Source organism: Filicampus tigris, chromosome 2, assembly GCF_054856515.1.
Source record: "Filicampus tigris isolate MCC_2025a chromosome 2, RoL_Ftig_1.0, whole genome shotgun sequence".
NCBI lineage: Eukaryota > Metazoa > Chordata > Actinopteri > Syngnathiformes > Syngnathidae > Filicampus > Filicampus tigris.
Window position 1 is genome coordinate 8,860,526 of NC_141218.1, and position 13,120 is coordinate 8,873,645.

The 13,120-nt window shown below is 41.4% G+C and overlaps 2 protein-coding genes across 6 annotated transcripts in view; both read left to right on the plus strand.

Moving 5' to 3' along the window:
* shtn3 (shootin 3) overlaps positions 1–4,476 on the plus strand; it is a 26,120-nt gene extending 21,644 nt beyond the window's left edge. For all 5 annotated transcript variants that reach the window (XM_086055674.1, XM_086055648.1, XM_086055665.1 and 2 more), the window contains 2 exons: positions 1,580–1,862; positions 2,510–4,476. In XM_086055674.1, the coding sequence (XP_085911800.1) occupies positions 1,580–1,862; positions 2,510–2,651 (425 nt within the window). In that variant the 3' untranslated portion in view covers positions 2,652–4,476. The remainder of the gene's footprint in view (positions 1–1,579; positions 1,863–2,509) is intronic.
* Positions 4,477–5,967: 1,491 nt separating this feature from the next.
* On the plus strand, positions 5,968–10,129 carry gm2a (ganglioside GM2 activator). Its single transcript, XM_086020790.1, has 4 exons — positions 5,968–6,201; positions 6,400–6,552; positions 8,075–8,257; positions 9,771–10,129. Exons 1-4 carry the CDS (start codon positions 6,100–6,102, stop codon positions 9,924–9,926), a joined length of 594 nt encoding a protein of 197 aa, XP_085876916.1. The 5' UTR covers positions 5,968–6,099; the 3' UTR covers positions 9,927–10,129.
* The last annotated feature ends 2,991 nt before the right edge of the window (positions 10,130–13,120 follow it).

The window sequence follows — 13,120 nt, forward strand, 5'->3', positions numbered from 1 at the left end:
TAGATCAGGGGTGTCAAACAAATTTTTGTGGCGGGCCACATCATAGTTTTGGTGTCCCTCGGAGGGCCGTTACGACTGCAAACCCGTATAAATGTATGATTGCCTTATATTAACACATATACACAACAAATTGATCGCTAACTGGTTTTGAAATCAAAAGCAAGTAAATACCGTATTGGCCCGAATATAAGACGGCCCTGATTATAAGACGACCCCCTCTTTTTCAAGACTCAAGTTTGAAAAAAGTTTTTTTGAACACCAAATAAATTTTTATACATAAAATAATTACAGTACATCTGAAACAAATGATTATAACAATATATTTGAGAGAAAAGGCATGTTATTTTGTCTCATTCAAATCTTAATATCCCAACATTTAAATATGTAAACTAAAGCGCAATCACATTCGTAAATGAATGGCTTCTGGTTTTTGAAATGTAAATAAACCAATCTATTGTGATCAAACAACAACAATTAACCACCAAAGTGAAGTCTAACTAACTGTAGTCTTGAAACTAATCTGAATAAGGAAAAACATTGCAATAAAATAATGCAAACTGGTTTAACTTGAGAGTAGCTGAGATCTATCATGACAGAACATTACTCCTCACAAACAATTATCTGCCTCGCTGTGCTCAGTGTCGCTGTCCTTAATCCCATCCTCTGGCTCCTCCCATAGCACGTCATCCTCACGTGACAGGGGTTGCTTTGGCCTGCGGAGTCAAATTCAGCATTCGCTTCAATGAATACCTGGCGCCATCAAGCGTCGTGAATGGGTATAATATCTAGACCCCGAATATAAGACTACCCCCACTTTTTCAGTCTTATTTCAATGCAAAAAACACCGTCCTATATTCGGGCCAATACGGTAGTTTGTTCAACTATTTTTCAATTTATTTTAAGCAGAGGAAACCAAACATTATAGAAGTCCCCTGCTGTAGGCTGTCATATTGTGGTCGACTCTCTTGGCGCCCGCGTTGTACTTTGTAGTTAATTAAATTTGCTCCACGCCATTGTTTGAGTCTCTCATCTCTCATCTCATTACATTTGAACAGAGTGATGTTCAATAAATCGAGTGATGCTTAATACGTTTTACACGGAACTCATCGACCCGGTTGTCGTCACACTGACAATTGAGCACGCAAACTTCACTCTAGTTTCAAGCTTCAGGCTACGTCGTGTGAGCTGCAGTGTCAACATGTCTTCAGTAGAGTGCGGCCAAAGTCAGGTCATGTCATTGGTTGATTGACAATTCCATGGAGAATGTTTGAACCCACCCCGGCTCGACCTCGTTCGCTCTATAAATTATAACAGCAGTACGTTCACACATGATTGGATGCTTTCGCTCACATGAACGATAAAAATGCAAATACACATCTCTCGGCATTGATTTCGTAGTTGATATTATTTTGTGGTTGAGTTGTTAAGCACTCATACCATAGTTGACACTGCAGGTATGCTTTGGTTGAGTCTTAGAGCCCTTATAGGCTCTCACATTGTTAATTCACTAGCTCTTATGTTGTCCTGTGGTAATTGTCTCTGTAATCTCTTATTTTGTGTTAACTTCTTTTCTGGTCAGATGAGCGTGATGGTCATCTGAGTCACGTGTCGTCCTGCGACAGTTTGAACGGGAGACGTGCCAGCAGCGAGTCGGGCAAAGATCCGGATGGTTCTACCACACCGTCCAACCCCACGGTGGCCCCACGAGCAGTTGGGGAGAGGCGAGGATCCGGTCCTGGACCCGTGTTGGCGAGGAGGAGAAGCTCGGTCAAATCAGGGACCTGGCAGGAAAGACGATCCGGCTGCTCCTTGTCGGAAAAAGACACGGCTGACTCTCCAGTCGGAAATGGCTGCGAGCACAGGTGGACGGACAAAACGCGCATTTAAGGAATTATTATTGATTGTGTAAATTTTTAATCATCTAGGTCAGGGTAATCCGCAAAAAAAAGGATTGGAGGCAACTGCACTCTTATTGGTTGTTGAAGACTTTAGGCTTTTTCACTTCTAACGTGAACACTGAACATTGAATTGATTTGAATTGAATTGCAAGACTGGCTGTATAGTGGCCCTTCATCCCCCTGGTGGATTTGACAAAAGCCCGGATTCGGATACCCAGAGTTAGTTTGGGATTCTTTTGGATTCAATGTGAAACATCTCCAGCATCCAGCAACCAACAAGAGTCCAGTTGCCACCGTTTAATAATAATAATAACGCATCCGATATATATGGAGCTTTTCTGGACAACCGGACACTCTAAGCGCTCACAATAGATACATTATTCATGTACTCACACATTCACACTCTGGTGGGGGAAAACTACGTTCTGTTGCCACAACTGCCCTGGGGCAGGCTGACAGAACTGTGGCTACCAGTGTGAGTGGCACTGGAGGCAATGTGGGTGAAGTGTCTTGCCCAAGGACACGACGCAAGACTTGGACAGAGCGGGATCAAGTTTTGCAATTTCATCCTAGAATCCACGATTAACGTGTGAATTGTTTTCATTCCGCAGTGTCGCCGAGGACGCCACCGCAGCAAAGACGCCCGTCCGATCCAATGGATTCGACCATGGCGAAGACGCTCGCTCCGGTACCTTTGTCGTGGGTGACATGAACGGCGGCGACGCTGAGGGCGACAGCCAGGGGGCGCTCTGAGGATGTTTGCCGAATATGCACGTTTAAATCACAAATAATGCACAGACGCTGTACCGTTTTACTTTTTACAACAGACACATGAGGTTTTGCTTGGGTTCATGCTAGCAGGCTAAAAGGCTAACGTGCTAGCAACCATAGCCTGTTAGGTCACATGACTGAAATTATTTGAAACACAGATGCAACTGAACACTGACCATAAAACAAACAATCCACAGACCGCTAAACACATGCATTTTTTTTTGCTAACATGCTAACAATGATAGCCTGATTGGACACATTTCTTACATGTAGATGCACACTAACACTTATTATCTCATGCAACAAACAATCCACAGTGACAGGCTGTATAGTTCTTAAAAACAAAACAAAACAAAACAAAACAACAGAACACGTGAGCTTTTCTTTAGGTCCATGCTAACATGCTAAAGACTACTTCCTGTTCAGTCACATGACTGCGGACTCACTACAACCTTTACCTTAGCTCTTAAAACAAAGCATTCGGGTTAGTTGGCATTACTGCTCATGTCAGCAGATAATCAGACATGATTTGGCATACAACACACATCACATCACATCACATCACATCACATTTTTATGTCACCCCCTGCTGGTCAATGACAGTAATACTAGCTTTAAAAGAAAGGCCTTTAAAAATGTTTTGTCACATTATTGAAGTTAATCTTTTTTGTTGCCTTCTATAAGTTTTTTTGTGAGCTGTGTGTTCGAACGTGATGGAGCCAGACCTTTTTTTTGTCGGGCGAATGATGTCTTTGTCTCACTTTGTGCTGGATTGCGTTTAAAAAAAACACTCAAAGTTTTGAGTTTATGAAATGTGGAGTGATGTATTGTTTGATAACAAACAAAAAAGCAGGACAGATAAGCAAAAGATGCAAAATGTGCATTCCTTACCATATGCTCATGGACCACTTTATTAGGTACGTCTGCAATAACTTAATATTCATCTATTATATAACCTCATCCTTGTTTAATTTATGAATCCTGCTTTGGTGCCATCTAGTGGAATCTTCGGACAAACCATTTTAGGAGTGGTGTCAAATATTCACAGAAACCTAATTTGAAACCTTAACCTTGTCTTAAAACACTAAAATCAGGCTTGAAACCCTCATTTGAAACCCTAACCATTGTTTGAAAGCCTAACTTTTGGTATGAAGCCCAGAAATACGAAACCTGATTTGAAAACTGAATTTTAAAGCCTAACTTTTGTTTGCTACCCTAAACCCAGACTGTAAACCCTAATCTGGAAACTACATTCTTGTTTAAAACCGTAAATCAAGGGTTGGAGCGCTAACGTTTGTTTGAAACTCCAACCCTTGTCTGGAACCCTAATTTGAGACCGTAACCCAAGCAACCTAGGCTTTCCCATCCCTATGTGGCCAGACGGTGTACCGAATGAAGTGTCCACTAGTGTCTTCTTTGAGGGACTTCTGTCCAGGTGCTTCTCGGTGACCTCTCCTCAGGTGAAAACCTTCTCACTCGTGACCATTCATGCCGGGATGTCAGCGTTCCCTCACTTTGATTTTGTTATGTTTGGAATGACTTGACACCATCCAGCAAATGACTTTAATAATACGTTGATTATATTGGTTGGACGTGACGCATATCGAGGCCTCCTACATGCCTCCCACTTGCGGCTACTGCTGCCATTATGTTTTTAACATTTACACTTTACTTTGGGTGACTCTTGATGTCTTGTGCGTGTGTGTTTGGGATATATACATAAATATATGGAGTGTTGAAGGGTTTTTAATTGAATATGCATTTTCATGTAACCATCACTTGAAATAAATTTCATTGCAAACTACAATTTGTGTCATCTATTTGAGAGAAGAAAGCAAATATTAAGCAAGGCGGTTTGATGAGAGCGGTTTCTGTTCTGTGATGAGGTCGGAATCAGTGGTGTTAGCAGGATGCTAGGTGCGGGTGGGCATTCGTCTTACCTGGGGGTGGGGGGTCGGCAGGGGGGCAAAAAAGTGCTACAATGTTCAAGTAGGTCGAAATCCAGCGTAGGGCTACTGCACCTTAAAACGTGTTTTGTTTTCTGTTGTTACTTTTGTTGTGATAGGGGCTAAACAAAGAAAAGTTGATTTTATTTGATTTGACTAAGAAGACATCCATAACTAAACAGAATGGACATGCAGGTGACACTGTTTTTGTTTTGTTCTGTTTTGTTTTGTTTTTAAGGTGAAAGAGGATGTAACAACACAAACAAAGGTTAAAACTTAGAACACAACCATAAGTAAGCAGTATGGACATGCAGGTGACAATGTTTTTTTTGTTTTGGGTTCTGCCATTAGAACTACATCCAGTTTTCTTTAGGTGGACAGAGCCTGTCCATGGGTGGGCACTGTCCACCCCAGCCGACCCCCCGGTAACGCCCCTGGTGGGAATCCTGATTGGAATTGATCAAAAAGTCCGTCTGAGTTCAAGAATTTGCTGAGTTGATTAAAAAACACTTTCTTAGGAGACAATATTGGATCTCTCAGCTGTTTTCTTGTTTGCACCCACCCCCAAAATCAAAGACATCAATACAAATGTGCTGCAAATTACACACTTGCAACGTGTCGAGCTGAGAAATCTGCATAGAAGTACAGTGCTGCTCTCTAGTGGACATTAATGGTCATTGTCATTTTAGGGCTCATTGTCACTGCAAAGGAAAATATAAACAACAAAGGAGGAAAAAAAGTCACAATACAGTGACAATAAAGTCGATGTCTTTGTTGGTGATAAAAAGTCCGAATATTAAAGACTTTTTTTAAAGGGAAAAATGTAATTGGAAACAACAACAACAAATTAAAGAGAGAAAATGTTTGTTTTTCGAGACAAAAAAGGAGCTTTTAGACAAGAAAAATGTTACAATGCTATAAGAATGCTCTGAAGGTTTGAGTATATATATAACACCAAGGGACTGACTGCATCACCCACAGCCAGGTCAGGTCAGTAGACCCGCAACACAGTCCCTCTTAAACTGTTTGCTGGTCATCACACCTGAAAGTAATTAACTAAATTGGTTACTCTCCCCTGCTCGGATTGGACAGCTGAACTGGTGACGAAGGCCACCAATCAGGGCAGAGCGGGGCAGATCACCCACACACACACAATTTAAAACGGCCATGACACAACGTGGGCCGTAACACACACTATATTAAAATACTACTAAATTAAGACGAAATAATAGGTAATAATAATGATGATAATAACAATGTCTCAAAGTGAGCGTGAAAAGTTTACTGAACAATGAAACGTAAAATCCTTGAGCCGTACCACGTCACGTGATTGGTCGTATAACTTTCGGCTGCGTGATGGCGTCACACCCGGAAGTATACAGCAGTCTGAGTCGGCCGGACTCTCGAGTGCAGACTTGACTTTTTCAGCTGCCTTCTTTCAGTTAATTTTGCTCGTTTTTGTTCTTTACCGTAACTGAGCAAACATGAGGTACATTGCGACATTTGCTGTCACGCTGAGCATGCTCGGAGTTGTTGTAGTTTTTACCGAAAGGCAGGACGGTTGGAAGAGAATCAACAAAGTCCAGGTGAGGACTATTTATTTATGTATGTGTGTATTTATTTATTTATTTATTATATACAACATCTCTTATATACATAACAAGCAGCTTAATCAAAAGTGCGCATTATGTTTTTGCGGGTTTGTTTTGTTTTGCATTGAATCTTACGGGACAGTGTACCTAATGAAGTGTCCGGTGCGTGGATTTCAATCTTCCCGTATGCAGGTTTCAAGCTTTGCGTGGAAGAATTGCGGGAAGCCAGACGCGCCGGCGGTGCTGAAGGTCCTCAGCGTGTCTCCAGACCCCATCAACATCCCCGGAGACCTGACCGCGTCCGCGTCAGGATCCACGGCCGTGGAGCTCCGTGCGCCTCTGAACGTCAGTATTGGACAGACACACACACGCGCACACAAACACGAGTGACTGAAGGATCTAAATCTATATGAATGGCTCCATATTAGCCAACAGGTTAACAAAAAAACAAAATGGGAATTCCACATCGCATAATCAGTTAGAAGTCTCAGAGTCAGCGCGCCCTGATCTGAGCACGGGACCAGCTGATGAATATCAGCCCCATAGGCAGGGCCAGCCAGGGAGGAGACCAGCCCACATTATGTTTAGATTTTGAAGACAGTATAAATGTGAGGGCTGTATGTTAGACCGCGCCCCTTTTCTGCCCTTGCCCGAATGCGAGGATGGAAAAGCTGCCCGGATCTGATCATTGTATGATTCCTGAAGTTCAGAGATGGTAAAGAAAACTGACGCGAAAATTCAATCGACTTGTGTGAGTCTTTATTTATATTGGATACCTTCTTAAAAGATAAAACGAAAACGCATTGAGTAAGTAGTTGTTTTGAAAATTGCTAATTAGGCTTATGGACTCCAGACCTGGCGGCACGATGATCGACTGGTTTGCACGTCCGCCTCACAGTTCAGAGGTCGTGGGTTCAATCCCGGCCTCCCTGTGTGGAGTTTGCATGTTCTCCCCGTGCCTGCGTGGGTTTTCTCCGGGTACTCCGGTTTCCTCCCACATTCCAAAAACATGCATGGTAGGTTGATTGGACACTCAAAATTGCCCCTAGGTGTGATTGTGAGTGTGGATGTTTGTTTGTCTCTATGTGCCCTGCGATTGGCTGGCAACCAATTCAGGGTGTCCCCCGCCTACTGCCCGCAGACAGCTGAGATAGGCTCCAGCACGCCCGCGACCCTTGTGAGGATAAGCGGTATAGATAATGGATGGATGGACTCCAGACCTACAAAACTTTTCAACGCGACCCTGCTCAAGGACGTATTTAATCATCAGTGTTGCCAACATTTGTTTGGTCCACTGTCCGATGATTGGTCTTCTAACATTTTTCCAGTGCAACGCAATCAATCTTTTTGCCTGTAATAAACACATATCAAGGAAAATCTGTCCGCTCTTTGTAAATCTTGTGAGCTCGGGATATAGTCCCCAAATTATGAATGAAGGTTCCAATGCTAAATCATTATAAATAATATTTACAGCATTTTACAGCCATCCAAAAACGTCTGATTTCCCTACATTCTCATATCAGACTTGATATCTTACTTTGAAACCTTAACCTTGTCCTCAACCGCTAATTTGACACCCAAGAACTTGTTTGAAGCCTTTCTTCCGAGTCCATGTTGTCATCTGTTCATGAGTTCATGTGACACTGGTGTGATGGCGTCATAAACGTTTTTAACAAGTCAAATCAAGTGCCAGGTCATCTCGGTAACAATCAGTCAATGAGCACCACTATATGTGATGGCCGCAATACAAAGTTAAATGCCTTGAAATGTGACTTTGAAAAAGTAACGCATGTGACTGTGAAGTGTCTGTAAACATCCAGGCGGCATTTTATGGAACATCGTGTGCATGTTTGTGTGTCCCGGCCAGATGAACGTAACTGTGGAGAAGGAGGTGGCAGGTTTTTGGGTGAAGATTCCATGCATGGACGAGCTGGGAAGTTGTCACTATGCCGACGTCTGCGACATTTTGAACCAGCTGATCCCGCCTGGACAAGACTGCCCGGAACCACTACACACCTACGGACTGCCCTGTCGCTGCCCCTTTAAGCCTGTAAGCCTGCACCACGCTGAAGTACACAATCGAAATGCTTACTTACACTTTTTGACCATTATGAACAGCAGTCTGTCTTCTAGTGTAGTCCCCCAACATTTTAAACATGCTGTAGTCAACCCAAACATATTTTTTTAAGAATATGTTCTATGCAGGCCCACTAGTTGAAACACGGCATTCTGATTAATTTAGCGTTTGTGGAATATAAATTAAGCAGCAAAATACACTCGTTTGTAGCCATCTCTGGGGGCGGCCATTTTGTCTTCTGTTGACTGAAAATGACATCACAACTGCTCACAACGGCCAATCACGGCTGACCTGTTTTCTGAATCTGAGGCGCTATTGGTTGTTGTGAGCAGTTGTGATGTAATTTTCAGTCGACAGAAGACAAAATGGCCGCCCCCAGAGATGGCTAAAAACGAGTGGATTAACATTTCTTCCACAAACGTAATATTTATCACAATGCCCTGTTTCAACTAGTGGGCTTGCATAGAACATATTCTTGAAAAAAATGTTTGCGTTGATTTGCTCAAAACTCTGTTTAAAATGATGGTTTCAAGCCAGTATTAGGATTAGACAGTAGAGTTGAAATTATTTTGATAACCAACCATTCACAGATTATTTTTACAATTTGTCGACTAATCAGATCATATGAAATTTTCAAATTAGGGTTTCAAGCCAGGGTAGGTGTTTCTTATAATTATGAAATTCAGCATTCTGATTAATATTGTGTTTGTAGAATATGAGTTAAGCAACAAAATCTACCCCTTTTTAGCCATCTCTGGGGGTGGCCAGTTTGTCACTTCTATCGACTGAAAATGACATTACAACTGCTCAGGGCTCAGATAAGGACCAATCATAGCTCAGCTTCAGAAAACAGGTGAGCCGGTGGAATGTAAGGAGGTAAGCGCTTTTAACGGACGAGGACGGACAGGGTCGGAGGCCGATTATTTTTATGAATAAGAACGGAGGGACGAGGACAAAAGGGCACCCAGGTCGCAGACGGAGGACGGACCAGCAAAAAAAAAATGTCAAGTGCCTAACTCTGCCGAAGACTAAGCAGTGCCTCAGAGGGGATTGATTGTAACTGAATTAGCATTAGCATTAGCACAAGATAGTCACTAACAGCAGAGTGCTTATATGATCCCGTTTAGTGATCGCTCTAAATTTCAGGTCAATCACGGTTATCAGCTGCGTTTGTATTTACTTGATCAAACTTGGTGGGAATTAGAGTGACAACAGCCAATCAGAGTCAACCTTTTCCCACTCCACTTTGGTTTGCGTGTTGCACAAAAGATTTGTCTCAGTTCGTTGCTACACATTTCATTCAAAAAGTTTTTATTTTTGTTTATTCTCCTATGTGTGTCACTCGACACTTATTCGTGAAATATCACACAATAGTTTCCCAGCCAATCACATTCTGCCTAGCAACAAGCGATCAGTGGGAAGCTGAGAACAGTAATATTTAAACGACTTTGTATTAAATATACATTTTGTGCTTTATTGTTTTGAGGGCTCGTACGCGTTGCCGCAGTCGGACTTCTTCCTGCCCTTCGTGGACGTTCCGTCATGGCTCACTAATGGAGATTATCGTCTTCAAGGGGTACTGGGGGGTGGCGGCGAGGAGCTGGGCTGCCTCAAGTTGGCGCTGTCACTCCACTCGGAATAAACACGCAACAAGCCCATTTTGAAATTAATAATAATATGTTTCTTTGATTCTGAGATTATTCTGTTTTTCCCATGTGTATTAAATATAAAGAACACAAATGTGTGTTTTTATTGGTTAAGACTTTTAGAACTGCAACGACCGCATTCTTTTTATTTTCTTCATAAATGCAATTTGATGAATAAATGATGGATGTTCATGATGAATTAATTTGCTGTCGGACGTGTAAAAGTTTTGCACAGTGTACAGTTTTGCAATAAATGTGACTACAATAAAATGTTGGTTACTTCACGTAAAAAAAAGAAAACTGGACAAAAAAAAAACTAACGCATCTTAACACCTGTTGTCCACTAGAGGGCAGAAAATTTATCAAGTTTGAAGAATGTAAATAGTTGACAGTTTTTGCATGCCGGTTTCCTTCTACTACTAACACATACACACAGAGTGAAAAGTGAGTGCTGATGTGTGTGTTGGGTTGCACAGGAAGACTCACAATGACAGGAAGAAAACAATAAAGGCCGCACAAACACACATACGCACACACACAAATGAGTATTTTTCTTACCTCATGGTAATTATGTTCAAATCTCCCAAAACATATAAATATTTTTCTTTTAAATATCAGCATTAATAATAATCTAATGGCATAATAAACATTTTTTCCAATAATGTCATGTAACAATGAACATCATGACAATAAACATTAAATAATGTAGTACCATCACGTGGCAATAACCGCATTTCATCATGTCGTGTGACTGCAAACCCATTTAATAATGTCTTGTTTCCCAGCTGTGAATGTTCTCACGTTAGCCCGTTGCTAGCGCACGCCACCTACTTGTAACGTAGCACCGAGCGAAGGCTTCACCTTTGACCCCTAGCTTAATGTTTGTTTGTTTGAGGAGAGTAGAGCGGGCTGCAGGGTAGGATTGGGGGGAAAGACAATTCTCCATGTCCATCAACACTTGAGGGGGAGGGGTTCCTTCAAAAGATGTCAGCAATTGTATATAATAAGGGAATATAGGGTGCATGCATACTTACGATGTTTACAGTTTGACGGAGACAGACTATATTGAGAGGCATTTTATTCACATGTGATGTAATCAGTTGTTTTAGCTGGTGTGCATCCAGGCTGGTCAGATGTCAGCCAATCATATTGGATTACCAGAGAAAACAAACACACACATTACCTCCTGTCACCACATATCATTCTCAGTGCGTGTGTCTATATACACACACTTGCACGCATTGTCACGCACACACACACACACACACACACACACACACACACACACACACACACACACCCACACACACACACACACATTCCTGCCTGGATACAGCAGCCAATCATATTGCATCGGGGCGTGTTCAGCCTTGAACCCAAGTGGGATTCATAACGCCTAAATTCCTCCCTGAGCTCATCAGTGCAGCGCTAATATTAGTCATTCTACGCAGATAATAAAGAATATATGACTACATACTGAATATTGTCAGTCTACATGTTGTTGCTGGACTATTTGTGTTCACTCCACTTCTTAAAGGGCTAAAGCACCGCAATGTAGATGCTTATTAGCATCAGGATAGCCGACTGAAGAGTTAGCTTTGTGGTTGTTTTAAATACAAAAAGTCTCAGTCTCTTTGCGTTATGTTTAGTTAGAGTAGACTTCAGCTAGGAGGGTGAAGTCAAAGCAAAGAAAAACATAGGCCGAACGACCACTGGATCACTCGTATCTCAAGTTACCACTATACAAACTCATACTACAGTAAATGAAACAAGAGAAAATAATATATTCTGCAAAATAACTGTACATTTCCATACAGTGTATGTGTAGATACTGACATGTAAAGCATATCTAGGATAATTTCTAGTAAATACAGAATGAGAAAGAATGCATGTTTGTTGTGTCTCGTGCCAACCCGACCGCCCCGCCCCCCCCCAAGCAGGACGTCCCGTCTACGCCTTCACCGTCGCCCGACAGCTTCCTTCACGGAAAGAGAAAAGAAAGGCGGGAGAGGAGGAAAGGGAGGTTAAGACGGGCGAGGAATTTGAAGGGGCCGAAGGAGTCGGCCGGTGTAGCAAGGGGGCGATGAGGTGATGATGTGGAGGGAAGCAAAGGGGTCAGAGGTCAGTGCGCAATCAGCGGTATAGAACAATTGAAGAGAAAAAAAAGGTGAATGAGTTCAGCGGCTGTCAACATGGGCAAAACATTCTGTCAATTCATGATAAACACATTTAATAAACTTACATGGAAAACACAAAATTATGAGACAAACGTTGAAACGAATGTGACATTAATGTAAAATAAAGCCATGTAAAAATGAACACGATTAATTGAATGAATGAATGATTTATTTGAACATGAAGAGAGAAAAAAACAATAATCACAATAACAATGAAAATACAATATCAAAAAATTTAAAAATAACAACAATCAGAAATCAGCCAAAGCACACCTAACAAAAGTCTTCCATTTTCAAAAGGGAGTGGGAAGAAGTCTGGACTTATTAAATCCCACCCCTTCTTCATTTTTTCTTAATTTATATCTTTATTCTTCATCTATGGTAAAAATAATACTAAAGATAATAATAATAGTTCTAATAATACATAGTGCTAATATAAATGAATAAATACTTAGCAGGTATATACCATCATTATAAATCCACACAGACAAGGTCCAAAACCCATCAGTCAACAATAACAAAACAAAACACACAAACCAAACTATAGTAAACATAGTTATCTAAGTACAAATCAGCAATACTCTTAAAGCCCTGATTCTCTCCCACTCACGTTACCTCTGTATTCCATGAATATATAACATTTATATTTCATTTTAAATGGATTTGCTTTTACATTGTTGACGAATTGGTAAGAGAGCCGTGTAACAGTAATCATATTTGAGTGTAAATAATGAACGCAACAAAGTATTAGATGTTCTTTATTCAAAACAACCTAACAACGGTGCCTGAAGAATTGCTCCGTAGCATAATGCGAACATACTGTACGTATATTGGAAAGTGACATTGACATGCTAATGGTTAACATCGATAGCCGAAGTTTAGAATCAACGGATATTTAAACAAAAAAGGCGAGGCATCTACTATTCTCCTTCGTTTGCATCTGCATGACTGTACAGCTATTATACTCTCCCCCAATGGACAAGGCTCGCACACCACTAAGAGCACCACAATGA

Coding starts and splice junctions, on each gene's coding strand:
- gm2a (XM_086020790.1), top strand. CDS start 6,100: ATGAGGTACATTGCGACATTTGCTGTCACGCTGAGCATGCTCGGAGTT. Junction 6,202..6,399: donor AGAGAATCAACAAAGTCCAG/GTGAGGACTATT, acceptor TCCCGTATGCAG/GTTTCAAGCTTTGCGTGGAA. Junction 8,258..9,770: donor GTCGCTGCCCCTTTAAGCCT/GTAAGCCTGCAC, acceptor TATTGTTTTGAG/GGCTCGTACGCGTTGCCGCA.